At 46.4% G+C, this 27,325-nt stretch overlaps 1 protein-coding gene across 10 annotated transcripts; it reads right to left on the bottom strand.

The window, feature by feature from the left end:
* Window positions 1-129: 129 nt before the first annotated feature.
* MPPE1 (metallophosphoesterase 1) lies at window positions 130-24,945 on the bottom strand. Of its 10 annotated transcripts, none has more exons than XM_025865159.2 (12): window positions 24,607-24,945; window positions 23,961-24,209; window positions 23,469-23,648; window positions 13,975-14,358; window positions 10,978-11,086; window positions 6,701-6,804; window positions 5,465-5,539; window positions 3,726-3,834; window positions 3,504-3,569; window positions 3,290-3,412; window positions 1,924-2,064; window positions 130-964 (listed from the first exon to the last, which is right to left on the bottom strand). In XM_025865159.2, exons 4-12 carry the CDS (start codon window positions 14,241-14,243, stop codon window positions 782-784), a joined length of 1,179 nt encoding a protein of 392 aa, XP_025720944.1. In that variant the 5' UTR covers window positions 14,244-14,358; window positions 23,469-23,648; window positions 23,961-24,209; window positions 24,607-24,945; the 3' UTR covers window positions 130-781. The 10 variants fall into 10 exon arrangements, with proteins under 10 accessions (XP_025720944.1, XP_025720945.1, XP_025720949.1 ...); XM_025865160.2 differs by lacking the exon at window positions 24,607-24,945 and adding an exon at window positions 24,369-24,385; XM_025865164.2 differs by lacking the exon at window positions 23,961-24,209.
* Between the last annotated feature and the right edge of the window lie 2,380 nt (window positions 24,946-27,325).

The raw sequence follows: 27,325 nt of genomic DNA, 5'->3' as shown, positions 1-27,325 counted from the left end.
TACACAGAAAGCGAAGTCGTGTGCTGTTACATACATTGTCACTCAGCAGTTCCCTCGCAACTGAACTTCCTATTCAGAGACAGAGCCAGACTCGTAGAAGACACACAGAAAGAACACATTTTATCTGGCTTAAAATTATCAAAACATATTTATTTTTAAGTACCAAAAGCCACTTCCCGGTCCTTTTTTCAAGTTTCTTTGGATCGTGGACAGGCATTATATTCACATTTAACAGCCTGGTCTGCCGGAGAGAAAATTACACTTCTCAAAAAATCTGATTCTATTATTAGCACAGAAGTACAAAAGTCTGCGAAAACAATATATTCCTGCTTGTGGCATCTGTACTTTTATTTTAAGTGTACAGCTTTCTAATATATAAGAGTTTGAGGACTTTGTAGGGGGACAGAAGCAAACCCAGTGTTTGTGCAAACACAATCCCGAGTGTGTTCCCGGGCCGTCGCCATCTTGGGGGATGTAGGACAGTCTAGTGCATGCAAGTGTGACTTCAATAGCTTTTACATATTGTACAGACACGATCTTTGATTATACATATATTTGATAAAATGAGGAAACAGACTTGTTGTAGAGTACGCGTTCCATTTTTATAGCATGAGAACAGTACCATCAACTATTTATTCTGCAGGAATTCGCATCAGTGATTTACAATTTCTGTGATGTGTGTAAAGACAGCCTCCTTTGATCTCATCTCACGTGAGCCCTGCCCAAGGTCCAGTTTCTTGGGCTTTGTTATGTATTAGGAAATACAAAAGTCTCCTGCTCTTTACGTTGTCTTAAATTTTCTGAGCAGGTTCCAGCCAAAAAGAAGAGGTGAGGGTAGAAGCCCAGAGTGAACTAATATGAGGACCACCAGGAGCCCAGCTGCTACACAGTATGTGGCCAGAACGGTGTTCTCGTAGGGGAGGTAGCACTTGGCGAGGGCGTAGTCTGTGGGCGTCATACTGCCCTGGAAAGGCAATGAGAACTGTTACTGCCACAGTGAGAGCCCTCCCACGGCGCCACGCGACAGACTTAGACACAATAGGGGAAAGACAGCCATCTTGGTTGAGCCAGGTGAGGCCAGGAAGTGGCTCTCCTCCTGAGGTGAAGGGGCACAGCCTTTGGCCTCCACAGGCCACCCCCCACCAACCACAAGCACTGGTTAGAGACACGAAGGGAAGGCTCCTGGCATGCTGAGTGGAGCCGAGCTCTCCATTGAAACTAGCCCCTGGCACAGCAGGTCCCCAGTGCAGTGGGCACACACAACAGAGATGCAAGAGGCTGGAGAGTCACATCAGTGGTCACTGAGAAACAAGGACAACAAGGCCATTTCATGCAACCTGTTACCCAGAAATGCACGTGCCGGGGGCACCTCAGTGGGCTTTTTTGGTAGACGTTTTTGTGATGTGGAATGACACTGAGGAATGGTCTCATTTACTTTGAATTTGAAAACATGAGGGTTTCCCCCCTCTTTTCATGAAGTAAAAGTACCTGACATAAAAGCATTAGGAGCTGGGTAAAATCAACATTGGGGGGCCACTAACTGAAACATGTCAAGTCAACTTGCAAGAGCTGTAGCATTCTCCTGCCGTAAGACACGATGATGGCATACAGCCGGTAAAGACAGGATCCCGTTTCCTTAGAAAATTAGACATGCAGAGCCTCCTATCTGAGGACGGTGCAGTCCATGGAGATGATACAACCTTCAGGATACCCCCTGCCCAGGGCAGTGCCGTGCTCATGTGTCCCCAGAGAGGCGTGCAGACGGGTCAGTGGATCAAACCAAGTGCGTGTGGGGGGCAGGGCAAGTCTGTATTTACAGCATTTGTATGTTTTTTACGGATTGCAGCAATTAAATAGTTGATTACTGTATAGATTTCAATACTTCTATGAGAGCGTTCGGATGAAAATAAACGTTCATATTACCATGATGAAGCTGGGGTTGTTTCTGTTCCTCCAACTGAAAGACGGCACGCTGATCTCGGGGACTCCGGCGCCATGGAGCACCTCACACGCACTGTGCGTGTGGCCGCTCAGGATGAGGCGAGGTCGCAGCCACCAGAGCAGCTGCCACACCCAGGGGGACAGCAACAGGCGGTCAGGGCCTGGACACAGCCCCCTCGGGGCCCAGTGCCAGGCCACCCACTTATCTCATGAAGCTAAATCTAAAATCCCTACTTGTTAGGGGGCTTTGTTTTTTCCTTAAAATCCTTTGGTTGGTTTAGACCCGATCAAAAGTAAGCTCAGGGGGTGCCTGGGTGGCTCAGTTGGTTAAGCGACTGCCTTCGGCTCAGGTCATGATCCTGGAGTCCTGGGATCGAGTCCCGCATCGGGCTCCCTGCTCAGCGGGGAGTCTGCTTCTCCCTCTGACCCTCTTCCCTCTCGTGCTCTCTCTCTCTCTCATTCTCTCTCTCTCAAATAAACAAATAAAATCTTAAAAAAAAAAAAAAGTAAGCTCAGGCTTGTAGGGAGAATCTATCCTTCTCATCTCAGATTTTATATTTTTACAAATATTTCTATAAATTTATTTTATAAATATATTTATATTTTATTGTATAGTATACCATACATTATACAAATGTTTATATAATATAAATACATTTATAAACATATATAAGTAAGCACATCTTAAGTCCCCCCAAATTAACTAAGTTCCATTCACATTTTCAAATACATTTCAGTTGATGAAAAAAACTCTGAATAAAGAATAGCTGAGGATAGGGGCGCCTGGGTGGCTCAGATGGTTAAGCGTTTGCCTTCGGCTCAGGTCATGATCCCAGGCTCCTGGGATCGAGCCCCACATCGGGTTCCCTGCTCAAGTGGGGAGCCTGCTTCTCCCTCTCCCTCTGCCATTGTCTCCACTTGTGCTCTCTGGCTCTCTCTGTCAAATAAATAAATAAAATATTTATAAAAAAAAAAAGGAATAGCTGAGGATATTATTAACTTGATATTAGGAAACATGGGGCGCCTGGGTGGCTCAGTCGTTAAGCGTCTGCTTTCGGCTCAGGTCATGATCCCAGGGTCCTGGGATCGAGCCCCACATGGTCGGGCTCCCCGCTGAGCGGGGAGGCTGCTTCTCCCTCTCCCGCTCCCCCTGCTCATGCTCTGTCTCTTGCTTTCTCTCTCTCAAATAACTAACTAAATTCTTGAAGAAAAAAAAGGGGGGTGGTGGCCGGAGGAACAAAAGGATGACATGAAAATCTGAGACTATGCCACACCCCCGCCCTCGGCCCCAGGGCGGCCATGCGACCCTCTGTCTGTCGGTGGGTGGGCATCCCGCTTCCCCGCACACCTGCTGTGAGGCCTCCCGGGAAAGCACGTCGTATCTCTCCTTAAACGGGATGGCCCGCTCTTCCAGAGGCGCAGCGTCCTCCCCGGAACAATTCGCATCGCTCCTCCGGAAAAGCGGGAAATGCTGCCGGGATTTGGAGAGGGTCACGTGTGACCAGCAGGCGCTGGCCGTGGGGCCGGACCCCCGGAGCTGGGGCGGCGCGGTCCCCACTCACCTGCAGGAGCACCGGGGCCGACGCGGGCAGCAGCGGCGCCCCCCGGCACGGGCCGGGGCCACGTTCCTGCGGTGAGAAATCAGTTAAACCGCCAGAGCCGGCCCTCCCTGAGCGGTAGGAAAGGAGGAGGGAGCTGAGGGATGCACCAAACACGAAGTGCAGCGACCGCCCCCACAGAAGATGCCAGAACAGAAGCACCTGTGCCTTCAGGTGCTCTCCTACCTCGCGGGAGCAATTCAGTTTGTGAGAAATTTCGATGAGTTCGGCTTCCGCTTCAGAGCAAATGTGGCAGCCATCCCCTTCCTGGGCGACGCTGTTGACCAGCACAAAACTGAGGCGGAGGGAGCAAGCGCAGAGTCAGTGCTCCGACCTTCCCGGTGCCGGGCTCCGGCCACACTGCCCCCGTGACCCTAAAGCTGAGTGCCCACAGCGTGAAGAACATGCCCCAGAACAGCCTGAAGCCTCAACTCGACTACCGTGTTTTAGGCACGAGTTGATATTAAGAAAGCACGAGGGCGTTATACTGGGAGTGGAGTCTGAGACACGGTCAAAGGAGTTTCAACCTTGAATGTGTGAGAAATCCCAGATTACAGAAGCTCTGAGGTCGGACCACCACTGTGCCCAGCATGTCACCATGTGCCTGGTCTGTAAAGACGGGGATACAGCAGCACACCCATGCCACGGACTCATGAGGACCGAAGGCAGTACAACCCTGCCTGCCACGAGGAAGTCCTCGGTAACCGCTCAACACTGTTACCATGACACTCAGCGAACCACACGCCGCATTTGCAGACATCTACACGCGCAGGAGACAAGGCTGGGGGGCAGGGAGGGGGTGGCCAGAGCTAACTGCTACAGATGATCCCAGACCAGGGTGCGGATAAAGTCAGTGATGGTTGCCCTCTACAAACCACTCTACCTTCATGAGACTTTTATAGACTCCCATTAAGTATGCTTTTATTTCCTACACACTTACCAACTGGGCATGAAGAAGGTACGTGTCAGTAAACACTGCGGGAAATTTAAAGAACCTTAGCGATTAGGAGCTGACAAACCAAATGATCTGAAATATGATCAGTGTGTTTTAAAGTTTCTTAAACTCTATGCTAAGGGAAAAAGAACTAAAACTCTGTCACGTCTTTATAGGACTCAGGAAAGGAAGCTACAGAGACTTGGTCCTAAGGGCAAAGGGAGGGGAGGAGTGAGCATTGGTGGAGAACCCCTGACCTGGTCTCTGGGAGTGTCACAGATCATCTCTTGTGACAGACCCAGTGAGCTGCCACGGCCAAAGCCACAAGCACTGGACACCCATGGGGGCCACCATCTAAAGAGGAAGAGGCTTTCTCTCCCACCTTTTCTTTCTCCACTAGGTCTGCAGCCAGAACAATGTGTACAATCTTGTACACTGCACTGTGAACACACACCCAGACCTGAGAGGGTCCGGAGACAGCACGAAAATGGCCACATAGAAGGGGAGCTGGTGCTCATGGTCAGGCGAAAGGGTTGGGAGGCTTTGGTCTACAAATCAAGGCTGACAGGAGTGGGGGTGTACACAGCTGAAGCACAGTGAACACACGTGCCCCCAAATCCTGGGTGAGCAAACCCACAAGAGCACCCTTTATAAAGGGAAAGAAGTACATTTTGAACAAATAAAAATATGCTCCTTTACAGATTGGGCTGATTAATTTTCTACCACCCAGAGACATTGCAGGCAGGAAGAAAATGCCCTCGGTGGCCGGGCAGAGTCATACACTGGCCGGTCCACTTGCAGCTTGTTAAGGAACACCAGGCTGCTAACCCTGACAGTGACCATCAGGGAGGGATGAGGCCTGTGGGGCCTTTATCAGAAACTGTACAGCAGGTCACACAGAGCCCGGCTCCGACCCAGGATGACAGCTCCCTTAAAAAATGAAGTTCAAAGGACAGAAGGGGCTTCGTAAGAATTCACAAATAATACTCACTTCATTCCTTTCCAAGAAAACAGCCTTTCAGGGTTGAAAACTTTCTCAAATCGTTTTATTTTATATGTGCTCATCCTATATTCAATTGTAAAAAGAGACATTTTTCAGAGCAAGCCATTTTAGGACCTCTTAAGAGTTAGCAGAAACACGGGAAATAACTCGGGATCTGAGCGCCGGGCTAGCTTTGGGAGGGGAGAGCTCCAGCCGCCCCAGGCTGTCAGGGGCAAATCTCAGCTCCACCACTGAGTGACTGCAAGGCCTAGGGCAAGTGACTTAGTCCCCAGAGCCGCAGTTTCCTCACCAGCACAATGGGTAAAATACTAGGACCATCGGAAAGAAGAAATGAGTGGGTATATGGAAGTAAAGTGCTTAGCCCCGATGTTTATAGCAGCATTATCCACAAGAGCCCAACTAAGGAAAGAGCCCATCAACTGAGGAAGGGATAAAGAAGAGGCAGCCTATATACATGGAATACTACCCAGCCATCAAAAAAATGTGAAATCTTGCCATTTGCAATGATGTGGATGGAGCTAGAGTGTATTAGGCTGAGCAAAATAAGTCAGGCAGAGAAAGACAAATATCATATGATTTTACTCATATGTGGAATTTAGGAAACAAAACAAATGAACATAGGGGAAGGGGGAAAAAAAGAGAGAAGCAAACCATAAGAGATTCTTAAATAGAGAACAAACTGAGGGTTGCTGGAGGGAGGTGGGTTGGGGATGGGCTAGATGGGGGATGGGCATTAAGGAGGGCACTTGTTAAGATGAGCACTGGGTGCTGTATGTAAGTGACGAATCACTGAATTCTACTCTAGAAACTAATATTATACCATATGTTAACTAGAATTTAAATAAAAATTTGGAGGAAAAAAATAATAAAGTGCTTAAAACAGGCTGACACATCATAAGCACTATGTAAATATTATTTACAGAAGTCTAAATGGTCTTGTTTTCTGAGTCCCAAAGAAAATAATTGGTCATTAATGTAAGTTTCAAGTTAGAATCACCCAAGGGCACGTAAAAATCATTTATTCAACAGAGATTCGTTAAGGGTGTACAATGTGCCAAGACAAAAATCTTCACCCTTGTGGAGTTTATGCTCCAGGGCTTACATCTTTCAAGGACACCAAATGTCCCCCCCACAGCACAAATAAGGCTCTCACCTGAATGGTGGCAGGTTTAAAGTTACAGTTAATGAAGCTCTCAGGGTGCAATGCTTCGCTGAATTACTTACTGATAGTGGAAGCCAATGTCATGGTTGCCAGCAACCACCTTCAGCTGCACGTGACGTGGGTGTCTGAATATTTTCTGAAACCGTGCCACATCATCTGCCCAGGCCTATGAGAGAAACGGGTCACTGCTGAGACCCAGAGAACCCTCTCTTCCCTGTGGCTAAAAAAAAAAAACAACAACACGCTCCCTATTCTGATGATGAGAAATTAATTCCCCCCATCCGAATCAGGTTAATGTAGAACCTAGAATTTCTAATTCTATGTCATACTGCTTTTTTCTAAGACTTAATATTTTAATTTATTTAATTTGATGTCAGCTTTTAAATGGTATTCCCCGTATTAAAACATTAGATGGCAATTAATATACCCATTATTTTAAGATCCCCTAAAAAAGATCCCCTGAAGCCCATGCATGGACCCCAGGTTGATAATCACTCCAGATTTGGACACATTATAAGAATAGGCTCTTAGGAAATGTCAAGTAAATTCATGTGTCTCAACCAAGACAAGGATGAGCACATCCCTCATCTTAGCATTTCCCTGTGGCTACCACTGTGGGAATGAGAACGGATAGGATATGGGAGAAAAAAAAGACAAAATCCAACCAAAATTTCAACATCATTCTGACATTTACTTTAACTATTAAAGCTTGAGAATTATGTTTGTATCATTCTGCTTCTTATTAAGCCTAAAAACATAAATTGGACAAACACAGGGAAGACAATACTTAGTTGGATAGTAATCAACTTTATCCTAAAAGTTTTTTTTTTTTTTTAAGATTTTATTTATTTGACAGAGAGAGACACAGTGAGAGAGGGAACACAAGCAGGAGGAGTGGGAGAGGGAGAAGCAGGCTTCCTGCAGAGCAGAGAGCCTGATGCAGGGCTCGATCCCAGGACCCTGGGATCATGACCTGAGCCGAAGGCAGACGCTTAACAACTGAGCCACCCAGGCGCCCCTATCCTAAAAGTTTAAGTAAGGCCCAATCTAGAGAAATATGCTAGAGAGAGAGTCCTGCAATATATTTACAAAGACTTCACTTTAACAAATAAAATTAGAAAAACAAAAATAGGGGTGCCTGGGTGGCTCAGTCAGTTAAGCATCTACCTTCGGGATCTCAAGGTCCTGGGATCAAGCCCCATGTCAGGCTCCCTGCTCAGTGGGGAATCTACTTCTCCTTCTCCCTCTGCCCCTCCTCTCCCGCTTATGATTTCTCTCTCTCTCTCCCAAATAAATAAAAGCTTTAAAAAAATAAAATAAAATGCTGTCCTTAATTCGCAAAAGCAACATATACATCCAACCTCATTTTATAACTAGTTGCTTGTTATATATAGTATTTCCATTATCTCATATTCAATTATGAGACCGTATAAACAGTGGGTTGCGCTTTTTTTAAGATTTTATTTATTTATTTGGCAGAGAGCACAAGTAGGCCGGCAGAGGGAAAGGGAGAAGCAGGCTCCCCACTGAGCACAGAGCCCAACGTGGGGCTCAATCCCAAGACCCCAGGATCATGACCTGAGCTGAAGGCAGACACTTCACTGAGCCACCCAGGTGCCCCAAACCGTGGATTTCTAACCAGATCTGGACCAAGACTTTCTGTGTAAAGCTTTAGGATTATCTTGGGAAATGCCAATGGCTTTTTTAAAAATATCCCACCCCAGCATAGCCACTCTGGAAAACAGTATGGAGGTTCAGTTAAAAGTAGAGGTACCGGGGCGCCTGGGTGGCTCAGTCGTTAAGCGTCTGCCTTTGGCTCGGGTCATGATCCCAGGATCCTGGGATCGAGCCCCGCATCGGGCTCCCTGCTCTGCAGGAAGCCTGCTTCTCCCTCTCCCACTCCCCCTGCTTGTGTTCCCTCTCTCACTGTGTCTGTCTCTGTCAAATAAATAAAATCTTTAAAAAAAAAAAAAAGTAGAGGTACCTCTGAAACAAATAATGCAATATATGTTAAGAGAAAAAAAAAAGAAGGTAGCAGGGAGGGAAGAATGAAGGGGGGAAATTGGAGGGGGAGTCGAACCATGAGAGACGATGGACTCTGAAAAACAAACTGAGGGTTCTAGAGGGAAGGGGGTGGGGGGATGGGTTAGCCTGGTGATGGGTATTAAAGAGGGCACTTTTTGCGTGGAGCACTGGGTGTTATGCACAAACAATGAATCATGGAACACTACATCAAAAACTAATGATGTAATGTATGGTGATTAACATAACAATAAAATTTTTTTTAAAAGTAGAGGTACCCCACAACCCAGCAATTGCACTACTACATATTTATCCAAAGAATACAAACATAATGATCCAAAGGGGCACATGCACCCCAATGGTTATAGCAGCAATGTCCACAATAGCCAAACTATGGGAAGACCCCGATGTCCAACGACAGGTGAATGGATAAAGATGTGGTGTATATATAAAAACATGTACACACACACACACACACACACACACACACACACACACACACACTGGAATACTACTCAGCCATCAAAAAGAATGAAATCTTGCCATTTGCAACAATGTGGATGAACTAGAGGGTATTATGCTAAGTGAAATAAGTCAGTCAGAAAAGACAAATACCACATGATTTCACTTATATGTGGAATTTAAGAAATAAAACAGAGGATCATAATAGAAGGTAAGGAAAAATAAGATGAAAACAGAGAAGGAAACAAACCATAAACTCTTAACTCTAGGAAACAAACTGAGGGCTGCTGGAGGGGAGGTGGGTGGGAGATGGGGTAACTGGGTGATGGGCATTAAGGAGGGCACGTGATGTAACAAGCACTGGGTGTTATATACAACTGATGAATCACTGAACTCTACCTCTGAAACTAATACTACACTATGTTAATTAAATTGAATTTAAATAAAAAAATTTTTTTAAATATCCCACCCCCCCCAAAATCCCTAAAACCATTCATGACCAAACATTTTTAACTAAGCAGCAAAACAGTTTTTTTCTTTTTTCCATTAATTCCAGGAATATAGTTAAGTAAAATATTTTGATAGCTAAGGTGAAAAGAGCCTTTCTCTTTGGTTATGGAAAGGCTTAGGTCATCTCAACACCCAGATGGAGGCCCCTGAAGGTGCAGGAAGCTCACACTAGGCCCCCATGGCTCCTTCTGCTAAGAGGAGGGGCGCCCGGGTGGCACAGTCGCAGTTAAGCATCCAAATCTTGACTTCAGCTGAGGTCATGATCTCAGGGTTATGAGATCAAGCCCCACGTTGGGCTCCGCTCTCAGCACAGAGTCTGCTTGAGTTTCTTCCCCCCCTTCTCCTCCCCCAACTCTGTGATAAATTTAAAAAATTTTAAAAATTTAAAAGGAGGGTAGCAAGTAACTTTTATAGCACAATTCTCATAATTTCATGGTTAAATGATCAAGTGTAAAGTCAAATTACATTTCAATATGTATTCTGTAATTTTGGTGACAAGTGAAATTGCATGCACCTTGGCTCTTTTTCCCTTTCCCAAGAGGCTCACAGGAATGTGCATTCCAACAAAGTGAGCTCTGACTAATCTATTTCCTATGTAAACAAACACAGTGGACAGTCAAACAACATGAGTTTGAACTGGGAGTGTGTCAGCTTATACATGGGCTTTTTTTTATAAAGACAGTACAGTACCGTGAAGGTATTTTCTCTTCCTTATTATTTTCTTAGCAACATTTTCTTTTCTCTAGCTCACTTTATTCTAAGAATACAGAATAGAATACACGTAACATACAAAGCGTGTATTAACTGACTGTGTTACCAGCAAGGTTTCCAGTCCATAGTGGGCTATTAGTAGTTAAGTTTTGGGAGAATCAAAAGTTATACACAGGGGCGCCTGGGTGGCTCAGTCGGTTAAGCGGCTGCCTTCAGCTCGGGTCATGATCCTGGGGTCCTGGGATCAAGCCCCGCATCAGGCTCCCTGCTCAGCGGAGAGCCTGCTTCTCCCTCTCTGCCTGCCTCTCTGCTTACTTGTGCTCTCTATCCCTCTGTCAAATAAATAAAATAAAATCTTTAAAAAAAAAAAAAGTTATACACAGATTTTTGACTGCACAAGGTCAGCATCCATACCCCGGCAATGCCCAAGGGTCAACTGTCTAAGATTAGCTTGCCTAACCCAAGACTGGCATGAGATACAGATCCTAATAAGCTTCAAGATGGACTATACATGTTTAGTGTTGGTGCTAAGCAAAACTTCTAAGCCTCACAGATACTGCTTCATGGATTTTTCTGGGCTGCCTGTCCTGGACCCTCCAAGTAGGATTAGGGTGCCCGGATCACAGGGTCCTACCTGGGAGGAGCTCCACTTCCCTTCATCAAAGATGTCCCCTAGAATGAAGACGACTTCTGGCTGCAACAACCACAGAGACGTCTGAAAGGCTCTCTCCATTTGCCACTCCCTTGAGGTCAACAGGAAAAAGCACAGCATCAGTCTCTTTCTTAAGTAGAGCCTAGATCTGTCTTATGGGCCATTTAAAAAGTGAACCGAATAGTCCCATTCTCCTTCCACGGCCCCACCCCTGCATTCCCATCCAGGCCCGCAAGGGTCCGAGTCCGTATCTGATTAAATGTGGGGAACAAGGAGCCCGAGGGAGAGTCGGGCTGCCCTGCCCACACATCTTAAAGGCTGACTTCCCCTATGTGGCACCCACAGATCAGACCCCACACTGCACCCCAGAAGCCATCCCTCAGTCACGACAAGCCCCAAAGGTCAGGGAGAGCTCAACGCAGCTTCCAAAGATGCCCTGCGTAGACTGATTTTGCACCACACCAAGATGATAGCATCTGCCTTAAGTTTCACTTCTCCTTGAAGGACCTCAACTTCCTGCCTGCCTTCAGAATTGGGGGAAGATAATGGGAGAATCAGACTAGCCAATATCAAAACTGTAAATCCTGTGGATTTCAGACATCCAAGGACTCATCCTGTGGATAAGACAAGTGAATGAAAAGAGCCTAGGCGGCACTTGGAGGACTCAGTCGGTTAAGCGTCTGCCTCCAGCTCAGGTCATGATCCCGGGGTCCTGGGATCAAGTCCCGCAATGGTCTCCCTGCTCAGCAGGGAGTCTCCTTCTCCCTCTGCCCCACCTCCCCCCAGCTCGTGCTCACTCTCACTCACTCTCTCTCAAATAAGTAAATAATCAAAAAAAGAATCCCGCCTGGGATCCTGAACCTGACAGGCAACGACTTAACACCCCAGCTCCACCCATAAGCCCTTGTCCGGCCTTGAGAATGTCACCTACTCTCTCTGATTCCTATTCTTCGTTGGTAAATGGGAATAATAAAACCGATTCTCACAGGGCAGTTACGGGATTGAATGAGATAGCATTTGTAATGCGCCCAGCACAGCACCCACACACCGTAGGCGTTCACAGGTCAGTGCTTTCTCGAAACACCCTCCCCTCTCCCTGGCCAACTCTTGACCTGTGTCATTTTCCTAAGGATCCCAATTCTTCCCTCCTTTTTAAGGCAACCTCCTTAAGCAAAATTTCCAAGCCTCACAGAGTTCCTCCCCTACCAAAGGGGACTGTGACATCCCAGGGCACAGAAATAGGGGAAGATAATTTGAGGTCAGCGAGGACCCTGGTCTAGGCCCCATATAAACTGCTGCACAGCGCACACCGCCACTCAAGATACCTCCCAAAATTCAGTTCTGTTTTTCTTGACTGAATGTTACTCACCCTGGAGAAGAAAGCATCTAGAAATTGCAGCAGCAAGAGGGCAGGGAAGAAAGCTCAACTGGTAAGGCCCAAATGAAGTCAAAGGAAGGCTCACCTAGGCCCTTCTCTATTTCATGCCTCCTTTGGTTCAAAACTTGAGTACAGAAGGACGGCAGCCCCTCCATCCTTCCTTCTTTTGTCTCGCCTTCTTCCCTCACCCCTGGGGACGTTATACCTCTCCCCCTCCCACTCAGCATAAGGCTCACCCATATCCAGAGTCCTCCAGGGATAGTCCTGCTCACAAGGATAAAGACCTGTTTGGGGAGGCTCAAATGCAGTCATGAGGAAAAGGGGTCATGGTACGGGGGTGGGTCACCAGGGGCAAGAAGAGAACTCTGCTGCCCTGGTGGCTGAAAGCCCATCAGTCACCTTCTGGTGGGCGTCATTCACGACAGCCAAAAGGTGGACGTATCCATCAACAGATGCACGGAGAAACAAAACGTGGTCTACATATACAGTGCAATAGCACTCCGCCTTAAAGAGGGAGGAAATTCTGACACATGCCCCAACACGGACAGACCTGGAGGATATTCTGCTCAGTGAAATAAGCCAGACACAAAAGGACAAATACTGTACGACTCCACTTATATGGGGGACCTAGAGGAGTCAAATCCAGACAGACAGAAAGTAGCATGGTGGGGGCAGGGGCTGGGAGAAGGGGGAACAGGGAGTCGGTATTTAATGAGGACCAAGTTTCAGTTTGGGAAGAAGAAAACATTCTAGAGATGGCTGGTGGTGACGGCTGCACCACCGTGTGAATGTACTTGATGCCACTGAAATACACACTTAAAACTGGTTACGATGGTAACTTTTATGTTACGTGTACTTTACCACAATTAAATTTTTTAAAAAGCCTTTTTTTTTAAATTTTATTTATTTATTTGTCAGAGAGCGAGAGCACAAGCAGGGGGAGCAGCAGGAAGAGGGAGAAGCAGGCTCCCCACCAAGCAGGGAGCCCAACGCGGGGCTTGAACCCAGGACCCTGGGATCATGACCTGAGCCGAAGGCAGACACTCAACCAACTGAGCCACCCAGGCGCCCCTAAAAAGCCTTCTGATGGGAAAGCAGGTGGACTCTGCTGGGCCAGTCTAAGTTGGAGAGACAGGACCTGATCCTCTCCCCAGGGTGACAGCCACACATCTGCTCTGCTCCGGCTGCCCAGAGCAGGCAAACACCAAGTGGGCTCAAAATGACACACCAGCAACTGCCAGGGGGGACCACCAACCCAGGCCGACCACACCCAGGTGCCAGACCTTGCCATGGACATTTTCCTCACAAGGCCTGTGAAGTCTCTGGTATTAGCCAGTTACAAACAAGGAGGCAGAGTCGGGCTTGGAGGGGCCCTAGGAAATGGTCCAAAGTCACAAGACTCAAACCCAGACCTGCCTCCCAAATCCTGGGTCCTTATAAATAACAGATGCTCTGCAAACAGTATGTTCAAGGAAGAGTCAAATGCCCCATGTGTCTCTCTTTGAGAGGAAAATAACTAAGGACTATCCTGACCTATAGGGAGAGGGATCCACCCTTTTTGCCTGTAGAATTTCAGAAAGATTCCTGATTGTAGCTCCTACCTTCGTAATTTGTCTAGCCAATGGCCTCGCACTTCCCCAAGCAAGTGGGTATCAGCCAAAAACATGGCTTTCAGAGTCTTCTGTCCACTGTTGTGGGCTGGAGTTTTCACCTCAGGCCAATCACACCGAAAGATCACTAAGTAATAGATTAAAAATTCACAAAACAGAAGCACGGCAAAGACAACAGGTGTGAGTTTCAACAGCAAGGAACTCCTTCTCTTTAGCAGACAAAGATGCTGCCTTCCAAACCCCAGCCTGATCAGAGCCATGGCTCCTGCCCAAGAGTCACTAGCATCCAGGAGTGAAATCCATCAAGAATTCACCATGAGAGAACTGTGGAATCCTGGGTAAGGTGCAGCCGGTGTCCAGTGCTTAGCCATGTACCTACAGGGGAAAGAGAAAGGATCAGATTATGTTTCTTAATAATGCCATAAATACTCCTTCTATTAAGAACTAATGAGGGCGCCTGGGTGGCTCAGTTGGTTAAGCAACTGTCTTCGGCTCAGGTCATGATCCTGGAGTCCTGGGATCGAGTCCCACATCGGGCTCCCTGCTCAGACCCTCCCCGCCTCATGTGCTCTCTCTCTCTCATTCTCTCTCTCTCAAATAAAAAAATAAAATCTTAAAAAAAAAAAAGAACTAATGAGTTACAGGGGTGCCTGGGTGACTCAGTCGTTAAGCGTCTGCCTTCGGCTCAGGTCATAATCCCAAGGTCCTGGGATTGAGCCCTACATCGGGCTCCCTGCTCCGCGGGAGGCCTGCTTCTCCCTCTCCCACTCCCCCTGCTTGTGTTCCCTCTCTCGCTGTGTCTCTGTCAAATAAATAAGTAAAATCTTAAAAAATAATAATAATAACTAATGAGTTACAGAATCCCACCTATATTCCCAAATAAATGAAATGTCCAGTACTTGTACAGGATAATATGTTGGATCATGCTATAAGAATGATCCTCCCTCTAACACGATAAAGTTTTACTGCCACTTTGGAAATCATTAAATAAGAATCCATCCAGAGGATGTTAAGGTAGGAGACATAAGGGGCACCTTGGTGGCTCAGTCAGTTAGGCCTTCGGCTCAGGTCATGATCCCGGGGTCCTGGGATTGAGCCTCACGTCGGGCTCCCTGCTCAGAGGGGAATCTGCTTCTCCCTTACCCTCTGCCCCCCAACTCGTGCTCTCTCTCAATCTCGAATAAATAAATAAAATCTTTAAAAAAAAAAAAGGTAGGAGACATAATGGAACAGTCGACAAATATTAAGTAAGTATAACTTGACCCCCAAAACTTGACTCCCACCCCTCGACCTTACAAATCAACAGGCCAGAAGCCCCCTGTATTGTGTTGCCTCTGGTGTGAATTCAGCACTTTTCCATATTCCTTTTCCACAAAAGAATTGAATATTCATGGACAATGTGCTTCAGGGATGCGAGCAATACATTCTACTCTGGGCTCAGAGACCAGGGTCTCACAGAGCCACCCATCTGTCAACACAGCATCTGGATTATATGTTTGCAAGAATACGGCTTTTCACCTGCAAATGAGCCTTAAAATTCTGGATGGCCTTCTGTTAGAAGACATCTATGTACAGTGGTTTCTCTATGGGAAACTTTAAAATGTTTATGGATTCTTCTGAATCATAAATGAAGTTTGTACCTATTTAAAAAAAGAAAAGCATCCACTTCCGACACATCTGAAGAGAAAGGTCGGTACAAGGATGATCTGAAACAGGCTTTAAGAAGTGACATGTGGAGCACATGGGGGGCTCAGTCATTAAGCGTCTGCCTTCGGCTCAGGTCATGATCCCAAGACCTGGGATTGAGTCCCACATGGGGCTCCCTGCTCCGCGGGAAGCCTGCATCTCCCTCTCCCACTCCCCCTGCTGGTGTTCCCTCTCTCGCTGTGTCTCTCTCTGTCAAATAAATAAATAAAAATATTTAAAAAAAAAAAAGTGACATGCAGGGCGCCTGGGTGGCTCAGTCGTTAAGCGTCTGCCTTCGGCTCTGATCATGATCCCAGGGTCCCAGGATCAAGCCCCTGGGGAGGGGGGTCTGCTTCTTCCTCTCCCTCTGCCCCTCCCCCTAGCTTGTGTGTACTCTCTCTCCCGCTCAAAATAAATAAATAAAATCTTAAAAAAAAAAAAAAAATAAGTGACATGCTACTGAAGTTCCTCACCTTAGGCTCCACACGAGGATCTTAAAGGACAGTGACCTGATAGCTGCAGAGAACTGGTAAGGGAGAAGCTCCAGAAGTCTCTCGGGGAAGGTTCAGAGGGCCACTGACCACAGATCCTCACTGAGCCAATAAACATAGAAAATCCCTTCCTGGGGGGGATGTTTTTCTAAGATGAATCCAGGAAACCTCATACAGCTGATAGGCAAGGGGTCAAGAACACTCTCTCCTGGAGGGTCTAAAATAATCTCTGCAAAATTCAGTTTCCAGAACCGTCCACATCTGCACATAAGCCTGAGTCCCTATAAGAGTCCCTAGCTTACAGCACAGTGGTGCTCTACATACCAATCAACCATTAAGCTACAGAAAAATTTTTAAATCTTACCTAAAGAAAAATAAATGGGGGCAAACATGTATTTTGAGCCATTATCAAAAGTTTAAAACAGAACCTCAGAATTGAAAGTGATAAATGATGGATGCCCTTCCCGTTCCTCCAAATGGAGCACTGACAACATCTGTGACTTTTCAGAAAAGAAATGACAGGATCGGAGGAGCAGGAATGGCTCTGGGACCAAGTGTTCACCCTTCCTCTGCCTGCTCTCGAATGGCGTTATTTACAGTAAATCCTTGATTGAAGAGGGAACAGGACACGAACCCCAGATTGTAAATGTGTCCTTGCAGATAGGGAGGTCAAAGGCAGGGGTGCATGTAATCTGGGATCAAATGCTCTTCCTGCAATTTTACTCCGAACACCCATCTGTCTTTATCAAGCGGTCCGACCACCAGTGACCACGTGCCACACGCTGTCCTCTCCTCAGAACCTCCTCGCCACCTCGGTTTCTCGAAGGATGAACCACGCGCGCCACATATCTAGAATCGCCGGATGCTTATTCTTCCAACCGGGGACATCTTTGAGAGGGAAAAGTGGCATTAAGGATAATAAAGACGGGGCAGTGGTGTAAGCCAGGGCAGCCCCAGGCCCCTCAGGGAGCGCGGTCCCCCTGTGCATGATTCCTCCCTTGAGGCTAGCGCTTCATCCGATGCCGAAGAGGACAGAGTAACGAGGACAGAGGACAGAGTAAGGCGTCTCTTGCTGTCATCCATCTCTCAGCAATCGAACTCCAGAATGAGGTACAAATGCCCCTAGTAACCATTCACCAGGGAGACAAAGAACATGGATCCTCTATTTGGGTGATGCTCGTAAAAGAGAGAATGAGAGAGCCTCGAAGGAACCTCTCAATACCATCTCATTTCCTTTGGTTTGATTCAATCCAATGTCTCAGAAGCAACCATGTGGTGTTACTATCTCACTTTCTTTCAAAAGGCCCAAGAGTCTTCTGAAATCCTAACCACGGCAGCTGAAACTTCCCAAAAACCTTCACGTTTCCTCAGACTTCGGAGGGTGTGCCCGGGAGGAAGGAGCCCCGCCTCGTGGGGCCAGCCCTACAATTCTCCTAACATGCAGACCTTTGCTCTTTAGAGGCTCCAGGCTCTCCGAGATGAAAACCAGAATGACGACTTCATAACTGCTCCTCTACACCCACTTCCTTTCATCTAAGAAGCCGGTTTCAGGAGTTGTAACTAAGATCCGGAACACGACCAGGGGAGAGGAGCGGCCTGGAGCAAGGTGGGCCCAGGCTGCCGTCCAAGTGTAGCACACAGCGGGGGTCAGGGGCTGAGGGGCTTCCCTGGAGCCACGGAAGCAGTACAGGACACACAGAGACAAGCCAGGGGAGCTCTCCCCAACCAACCCAGCTCCCATGTACCTTTGATCCCGCTGACTCCTGGCCGGCCTCTGGCCCCAGGCTGACAGCTCAGATAAGGAGGGCCACGGGGCAAACAAAAGGTTGGGGGAGGCCCTGCCCTTCCCTCAAGCATCTGTGTTCTTTTTTCTGTAAAGACATAAAAGATATCCTACAGAGAACCCTTCAGCCAGAGGACTTAGAATAAAGGAAGGGAAGGAAGAAGGGAGGTGGGAGGAAGGAGGGAGGGGAGGAAGGAAGTGGGGAGAGAGGAACGGATGAGGGGAAGGGAAAGAGGGAGAGCAAGCTAGCGGTACCGTTACATATTTTCTTGTGAAAACCCCAACACCATGTGACTCAGCTCTGTGGTATAAGAAACAGAACTCCTCATGGGGTGAAAACCATTGTGTGACAACTTCTGACACCAAATCCTTAAACAAAATTCCTTTTGCTCAAATCTTGGAAATCTGCTTTCTCTATCCAAACTTATTGTACTACTCTGCAAATTAGTACTCCCCAATGTTGTCTTCAAGGTGATGGCCAAAACACACCCACACACCCCTCTTCCCTCCTGAAATGAAGCCAGGGTAATTTTTAGGGCCAATGGGGATGGGGCAGGGGGCCCACTGTCCCCCTAGAAATGCCACAGCAAGGCCAGCACCAGGCACACATGAGGTAATGAGCTCCTACCTTATGGCTGCTTCCAGATGCCTATAAAGTGCCCTTCTCCTTATGCTCAAGCCAACCTCAGGGACAGCACGGCGTCCTCATTTTCGGCCGCAGCTGACCCATGAAAAGAACATGCTGAGCACGAGGAATTGGGAGCAACGGACATTTCCAGCACAGGGGCAGACCTGGCACAACGGAGCCTACCTTTCTCGGCAGGAAAGAGGAAAACCTCTACAGGGAACCAGCCACTCTTTCCTCTTCCAGTATCTCATCCTAGGTTATGAATACCAACCGGCAGGAAACAGCTGCGCTGAACTGGAAAAAAGTCCAACGTATAGCTCTGCTATGTGACCTTGGGCAAGCCACTTACCCTTTCTGAGCCTCATAATGGGGGTCACAGTGCTGTCTCCACTGATGTCATGGGATTGACAGAAATTATGTTCACAAATGTGCCTTTTTTAAACAGTAAAACCTTCCGTGAGGCACGTACGTCAGGACTGGATCAGAGAGCAAGCCTTCCACTCTGGTGAATTCAGAAGCAATGGAACTCAAGGCAAATAGCCATAATCAGAGTAGGGAGAATGAAGGCAGCAACTGCAGAGAGTCGTTCTCCCTCATGTACCGAGTTGGACTTTCTAATACCTGACATCCAAAGTCCCTAGACCCTTTCCTCACTAAACGTAAACCTGAACTTGTATCTCAACCATAATGAGTAGCTCAGTGACTTAAAATCCCCACAGCCACGCAGCCCGAATAACCAAATGCTGCTCTGTCTTCCACATCTCGGCTCTCACAGGCTAACGAAGAGAAACTGTGTTCTTTCCAAGATAAAATGAAAGGGGGGCCGGTCCTTCATCGGAGCACTGTGGAGTGCTCTACCCAGGCCCAAATGCGGCTAACTCTTCCTGCCTCCTCCATAAATACAGGGGGGGAATGTAATAATCCACCTTATATCGCTAGACGTACAACTAGGCCGTGAGTGCTTTCAATAAAGAGACTATTCTCTCTGTGTGTTGCCTTCTCATGGTTAAGTGATGAAGAATTCTGTCCATGTTAAGACACTTCTCTGCATTAGCAGACTTAGGTTCAAAAAGCAAAATTACTAAAATGTGATTGTTTTCAACTCACCCCCCCGCAAAGTGAATCTGTCAATTTTATTAAGCTCATCAAACGATATCCCAGCAGGAAAACTACATAGGCCTCCCAACACTGTTCAGTCTGGTTGGGATCAAAAGGCAGACACACGACGCCATCTCAGGACCCTTCCTGACTTGCCTATAAGAGAGCAAGGTTTGATATTAAAGGTCCCAGGAGGCCCTGGTGAGAACTAAAGTGCAGAATCTGTGCGATTTTGATTTCTACCCCCTACACACACCTTATTCCTGACATCACACATGATGACATCAGTCACATTTACCACCCCGTAATTTTTCCAAAAAGCTGTAAGAAACCCATCCCTGGTTTATGAAATCGGTTTGGTGGCTGGTGACGAAAGTTTTTAAAAATAAGATAGAATAAAACAGAATCGAAAACATTAGCCTGCAGCGTACATAGTAAAGGTAAGGCATCATAGAGTTGATTTCACACAACTCTTGTCTCTACTTTTCTGTGCATGGATCTGTGTGTCCTGGTCAGGATATAAAATGTATTTCTCACTGCACTAGTCTGTGAGCTCCCTAAGTCAGGCACCTTACCTTGTCCATCCTCACATCCCCCCTCTGCCAGTGCCCAGGATGGTGCCCACAAACAGTAAGTGCTCCATAACATCTGTGGAGTGAATGGCCTACATTTAACCTTATTGTCCCAAACATTTTAGAATTACAAACATATATTATCACTCCTTTGGTCTTTAAATGCGTCACAGTCTCCAGCCATAGGAACAGGAGGAACAGATTCAAGACGATGTCCTGTTCCCCTTGGTCAGAGGAACAGGCAGGAATTTAAAGACAGGCAAACAGGTGCACAGAACACATTTTCTCACAGCCCCTGCGTGGAACTCTTACAAAGGAAAACCTTGCATGGCCCTCTGGTGACAGGGAAGTAATGACAATGTTCCCCGAGCCCTTTTGGAGAAAACAGCTTTCCTTCTAAAAGGGAAGTACATGAAAATGCCTGGTAGCGCCTGGGTTCTCTCCTAAACCCCGAGGCTGGCATGATCTGGGCAGCTGGGGAAGCCTATATCCCAGCTGTGTTCTTTCCTAGTACGAGAGCTCAGGCAAGTCACTCAAAGAAACAGCAAAGGGGGAGGGAGAGAGACAAGATGGTTATTATAAAAAACAAAACATGGGCGCCTGGGTGGCTCAGTCGTTAAGCGGCTGCCCTCAGCTTAGGTCATGATCCCATTGTCCCGGGATCGAGTCCCACGTGGGGCTCCTTGCTCAGCGTGGAGCCTTCTTCTCCCTCTCCCTCTGCCTGCCACTCCCCCTGCTCTTGCTCTCTCTCTCTCTGACAAATAAATAAAAAAATTTTTTAAAAAAGAACTGAAAACAGGGACCCAGATATATGTACACCCATGTTCACAGCAGCATTATTCACAAGAGTCAAAAGGTGGGATCGACCCCAATGTCTGTGGACAGATAAGCAAAATGTGCTATATGTATATCTAGATATAGTGGAATATCACTCAGCCCTTAAAAAGGAAAGAAATTCTGACACAGGCTACAACATGGATAAATCCTGAGGACATTATATACTAAGGTAAATGAGCCAGTCACAAAAAGACAAATACTCTATGAGTCCATTTATATGAGGTCCCTAAAGTAGTCAAATTCATAAAGACAGAAAATAGATGGCAAGGTGGTTGCCAGGGGCTGGGAAAAGGGAAAATGGGGAGATGTTGTTTCATGGGTATAGTTCCAATTTTTCCAGATGGAAAAGCACTAAAGATTGGTTGGACCACGATGTGAATACACTTAATCAGACCGAGCTATACACCTAAAAATGGTGTATAAAGAGACCCAAAAGAATGAGAAGACAAGCCTCAGACTGGAAGAAAATATCTGCAAAAGACACCTCTAATAAAAGACTGTTATCACCCCATCTACAAAGAACTCCTAAAACTCAATAACACAAACAACCGAACTAAAAAGTGGACAAAAGACAAAAGATCTTAAGCATTTCACCACACACACAAACAAAAGGAACTATGTGAGTTGACAGATGTGTTAATTAACTGTTGTGTGGATTGTGATAACCATTCCACAATGTACATGTGTATCAAATCATCACATTGTACATTTTTATTATGTACAATTTTACTTGTCAATTGTAGCTCAATATAGCTGGGAAAAAATTAATAATTAAAAATAAATTTAAAATGGGCCAAAGAACCCTAAAAGACACCTCACCAAAAAAGTATATTGGCAAATAAGTACATGAATATAGGTCATCAAAGAAATGCAAATTAAAACAAGAACAAAATATACACCTCTTAGACACACCAAAGGTAGACAAGACAGACACCTGTCAGAATCACCAAAATCCAGAACACTGGCAACACCAAATGCTGGTGAGGATGCGGAACAACAGAAACTCTCGTTCATTCCTAGTGGGAACGCAAAATGGTGTAGCCACCTTGGAAGACAGTCTGGCTGTTTCTTACAAAACTAAACATACTCTTACCCTATGATCCAGCAATTGTGCTGCTTGGTATTCTACCCAAATGAGTTTAAAACTTATGTCCACACAAGTTTTAATGTTTTTGTTTGCTGACACAAACATAGCAGCTTTCTTCATAATTGCCAAAACCTGGAAGCAACCAAGATGTCCTTCAATAGGTGAATGGATAAATAAACCGTGGTACATGTGGACAATGGAACATTATTCAGTGCTAAAAAGAAAGGAGCTATCAAGCCCTGAAAAGACATGAGGAACTTTAAATGGGTATCATTAAGTGAAAGAAGCCAATCTGAAAAGGCTACATACTGTAGGATTCCTTCTATATGACATTCTGGAAAAGACAAAACTATGGATACAGTAAAAGATCAGTGGTTGGGGGTGGGTAAGGGGGAGGAAGAGAGAGATGAACAGGTAGAGCACAGGAAATATTTAGGGCAGTGAAAATCCTCTGTATGATACTATAATGGTGGATATATGTCATACATTGTTAAAACCCATAGAATATACACCACCAAGAGCCGACCTAATGTAAACTATGGCCTCTGGGTGATTCTGATGTGTTAGTGTAGGTTCATCAATTGTAGCCAATGTATGACTCTGGTGCGGGATGCTGATAATGGGGGACAGCGTGCTACGTGGGGGCAGAGATCATATGGAAACTCTCTACTTTCTGCTCAGTTTTGCTGTGAACCTAAAACTGCTCTAGAAAATAGTCCATTAATAATTAGCAAGATGGTAAATTTTTTGTATATTTTACAATTAAATATTTTTTAATTTAATCATAACCTGATACATGATACAGCATAGATGAACCTTGAGGACATTATGCTAAGTGAAATAAGTCAGATACAGAAAGACAAAGTACTGTATGATTCTACTTATATGGGGGACCTACAGTGGTCAAATTCATAGAGACAAAGTAAAATGGTGGTTGCCAGGGCCAGGGTTGGGGGGGATGGGCAGTCATTATGTAATGGATATGGAGTTTCAACTGGGGAAAAAGAAAAAGTTCGGTAAATGGATAGTAGTGATAGTTGAAGAATAATGTGAATGTACTTAATGTCACTGAACTATAAGCTTAAAATGGTTAAAATGTTAAATTTTATATTATGCAGGTTTTCCCACAATTTTCTAAAAAAAAGAAAGAGGCACAGACACACAACACACACACACTGGACGCTACAAGCTAACGATGTCCTATAGCAAGGACTTCCTTTTGGACCTAAATAAACTACCTTTATATATAAAAAGAAGTCTGGGAGCCTGGGTTTAGGGGAATATCACTGAGTCACCTTCTCACCTTTTAAACGATACAACTGGTAGATGAGACTGGTAGGAAGGCTCTAAGTTGGCTTGTATTCCCCCACATCAGAGCACCTTTACTTGAAATAAAGCAAAATGTGTGCGTTGTTGCTGTTCGGTTAACCAATTTTTAAAGTGGATAATGCATCAGTCCCTAGAGGGTACAGCAGGTGCTGCCCTGTGGCACACAGAGAAGGAACCTGATACAAACAAAAAACCAGCTAAAGAAAAATGACTGACATGTTATTGTTCAAGAATAGCTCTCTTAAATTACAGCGCAAAATATTAACATATAATATATGCACGCCACATTGCTCTGTACTGCCTAACACATAAAAATAGCAGCTGCAATCCATAACTGCGAACAAAATACTTTATCCATTGACTGAGTTTTAACTTCAAAACCATCATTAAATATCTAAATTCCCTCCACCCAAAAACAGCATTAAAAAATGTGTAATATGCACTGATCCATAGTTTTTTCTCTTACCTGTCCATTATCTTAAATATATTAGCACAGTGTCATCAATGGCTATTCGAATGTTAAATGTTCCACCTTAAATAAGACGGATTTTTTTTTTTTTGTCAATCTACATCTGCAAACTAGAAAGTGAGAGGCGCCTACGATTTGATACCTGGGCCTTAAGTAATCATGATTCTCCAGCAAATAAATGACTAATTCCCAGAACACCGTTTTTTCAGCTAATTCTCAATCCTAAAAAGGCAAGGAGGTTCCAGTCTGCAGTAACAAGAAATAGCAATTAACCTAGAAGCCTAAATATTATAGTATGGTCATAAGAATACATGGAGAATCCTGCTTGCGGTGGGCGGCCAACCACCCGGCGAGGCAGATCGCAAAGCAAAGCCTCCCGGGTGAGCCGGGCCCCCATCACTTCACCTGTCCTCCGGCCCGCCGAGCATCCCTGCAACTTCCTGTTTCCGCGCACGTGGCCCAGCGGGTCCCCGTCACCCCTGGCACCGCGCGCCGCCGGCCTCGGGCGGGCGGAAAACACTAAGTCGCCGCGAAGAGACACGCCCCCGGCCCCGGCCCCGCCCCCGCCCGGGCCCAGGCCGGGACCCCCAGTGGGCTCCAACGGGCCGCCCCAAACGGTGGGTGCAAAGAAGCAAAACCCTACACTTGGCCGCATCTTCCGCAACGACTCGGCCCTTCGTGCCATCCTTAATGTCGTCTAGACTTTATTCTCCGCTCGGGTCCTTAGTGCCGCGGCTCCCTGGAACCCCCAGAGCAACGTCCGAGAAGGCGAGGGGCGCGCTGCAGCCGCGAAGCCGTTGGCGCCCAGAGCGCCGGCCAGGGGAGGAGGGGCGCGCCGGCCGGTGCGGATCGGGGCGGCCCCGCGGCGGCTCCGGAGCCCCGCTCGTGGTCAGGGCGGCCCGGAGCTCGCTTCCCGTTTGCACGGCCGCGGCTCGAGGCGGGCTCCGCGGGCCCTCGGTGCGCCCAGGCTCTGCGCCCCGGACGCCGGGGGCGGGGCGGCGGCGGGGGTGGCCGGCGGCCGGAAGGCTAGTCGCCGGGCCTCCGCGCGGCGCCGACAGGTGGCGCTGTGGCTGCTCGCTCCCTCTTCCCTCGCTGCCCCGCGCCCGGGATCCCACGCTGGATCTCCCTCACCTTGGGCTTCTCCAGGGCGTGACAAAGTACTTCAAGGAGTGTGTGATGAATAAACGAGATCATCAGCGCCACTATTTATTGGGGGCTTTCTTTTTCTTTTCCTTTTTTTTTTTAACTAATGTTACTTCTAACAGTATAGCATGGCATGTTCTACTTTTCAAAGAGCTTCACATCCATTATTTCAAATAATCCTCAAAATAAGCTGTAAGTCGAGCAAGAACCATTACCTCACGTTACAAGAAGTAAACTGAAGCTCGAAGCAATAACACAGGGTCTTCTAGCATATTTTTGCAAATCCGTGAGTATAGTTAATATACGGAGATATAATAGAAATCCTATAGAAAGCAACCAGCAAAATGCCTGGTATCTAGTAGGCAAGCAGTAAATGGTAACATTATTATTAATTAAGAATACTGTAATATTTTCAAATATATCCAAATGAACAATTTTATCATGAGAACTGGGACAACCTACGCACACCAATATGAAACAATAGGAAGTATGTAGCATTGTCTAAGGCATTCTAGCTGACTAGAAAAGAAAAAGAAAAAAAAGTGTGAATCCGGTAAAGCCTAAAACTAACTCCAAGCTTAAGGAAATGGACCAATGAACAGGTTAAATTACATCACCAGGAAGCAACCAGCTAGAACCAGAATGTGGAAGTTCTACAGACCAAATTACCTAACTTCTTAATTCAACAAATAAATAGCATAAGGAAAAAAAGAGAGAGGAAGAGAGGGAGATTTGTTATAAAGCAGGCTTGAGAGACACATTATTAGCCAAATGCAAATCTGTGGGCCTTGTTTGGGTCATAATCAAGACAAACTAGCTTTAAAAAAAAAATGTTTAGGGTGCCTGGGTGGCTCCATTGGTTAAGCGACTGCTTTCCGCTCAGGTCATGATCCTGGAGTCCCAGGATCGAGTCCCACATCGGGCTCCCTGCTCAGCGGGGAGTCTGCTTCTCCCTCTGACCCTCTTCCCTCTCGTGCTCTCTATCTCTCATTCTCTCCCTCTCAAATAAATAAATAAAATCTTTAAAAAAAATATTTAAAGATCGGAAACTTGGACATGGAATGGATATTAGATGCCACTAAAGAATTATTGGTGATTTTGCTATGATATTGCTATTGTGGTTATTTTTTTTTAAGATTAGAGAAACTAAAGTATTTACAACCGAATTATATGGTTTCTGGAATTTGCTTTAATATTCCAGGAAATTAAAAAAACAGGGAAGTAGGAGAAAAAACAATATTGGCAAAATGTTGATAGTGTTGAAGCAAGGAGATAGGTGTGTGGCATAGCGGTTGGAAGAAACCATCCTCCCCCACCAAAACATCCACCTCCCAATCTCTGGACCTGTGAATACGTTACCTTACATGGCAAATGGTACCTTGCAGGTATGATTAAGGTTAAGGACTTTGAGGTGGAAGTTTCTCCTGGGTTGTTATCCCACTGAATCCAGTCGATTCACTAGGTCCTTTTTTTTTTTTTTTAAGATTTTATCTATTCATTTGACAGAGAGAGAGAGCACAAGCAGGGGGAGAGGCAGAGGGAGAAGCAGGCTCCCCGCTGAACAGAGAGCCCGATGTGGGGCTCCATCCCAGGACCCTGGGACCATGACCCGAGCCAAAGGCAGATGCTTAACGACTGAGGCACCCAGGCGCCCCTAATCACTGGGTCCTTACATATGGAGAACCTTTCCCTGCTGTATGAAAGTCAGGGGGAGATAACACAGAAGGAGTGGGTTTGTCCACTCAAGCTTCTGTAACAAAACACTACCCACTGGGTGGCTTATAAACAACACAAATATTTTTCTCAAACTTATGGAGGCTGGAAGTACAAGATCAAGGTACCAGCATGGTTGCTGAGAGAGTGGGTGAGAGTCACCTGCCTCGTTCACCAGCATCTTCTGACAGTGTCCTCACATGGTGGAAGGGGTGAGGGAGCCCCAAGAAGTCTCTTTCATAAGAACACTAATCCCATTCATGAAGCCTCCATGCTCATGACTTGATACCTCCCAAGAGCCTCACCTCCAAATACCATCACATCAGTCATTGGGATTTCAACCTCTGAATTTTGAAGGGACAAAAACATTCAGTCCATAGCAGAGGGTCAGAGAGATGCAGCCTGACAAGGACTCCACCCACTGTTAATGATACTGAAGATGGAAGAAGGGGACACAAGCCAAGGAATGTGGGCAGGTGGCCCCTAGAAGCTGGAAAAGGCAAGGA

Source organism: Callorhinus ursinus, unplaced genomic scaffold (assembly GCF_003265705.2).
Source record: "Callorhinus ursinus isolate GAN/ISIS: 27379988/994484 unplaced genomic scaffold, GSC_fseal_2.0 scaffold86, whole genome shotgun sequence".
Lineage (NCBI taxonomy): Eukaryota > Metazoa > Chordata > Mammalia > Carnivora > Otariidae > Callorhinus > Callorhinus ursinus.
This window is presented reverse-complemented; position numbering and strand designations above follow the sequence as displayed.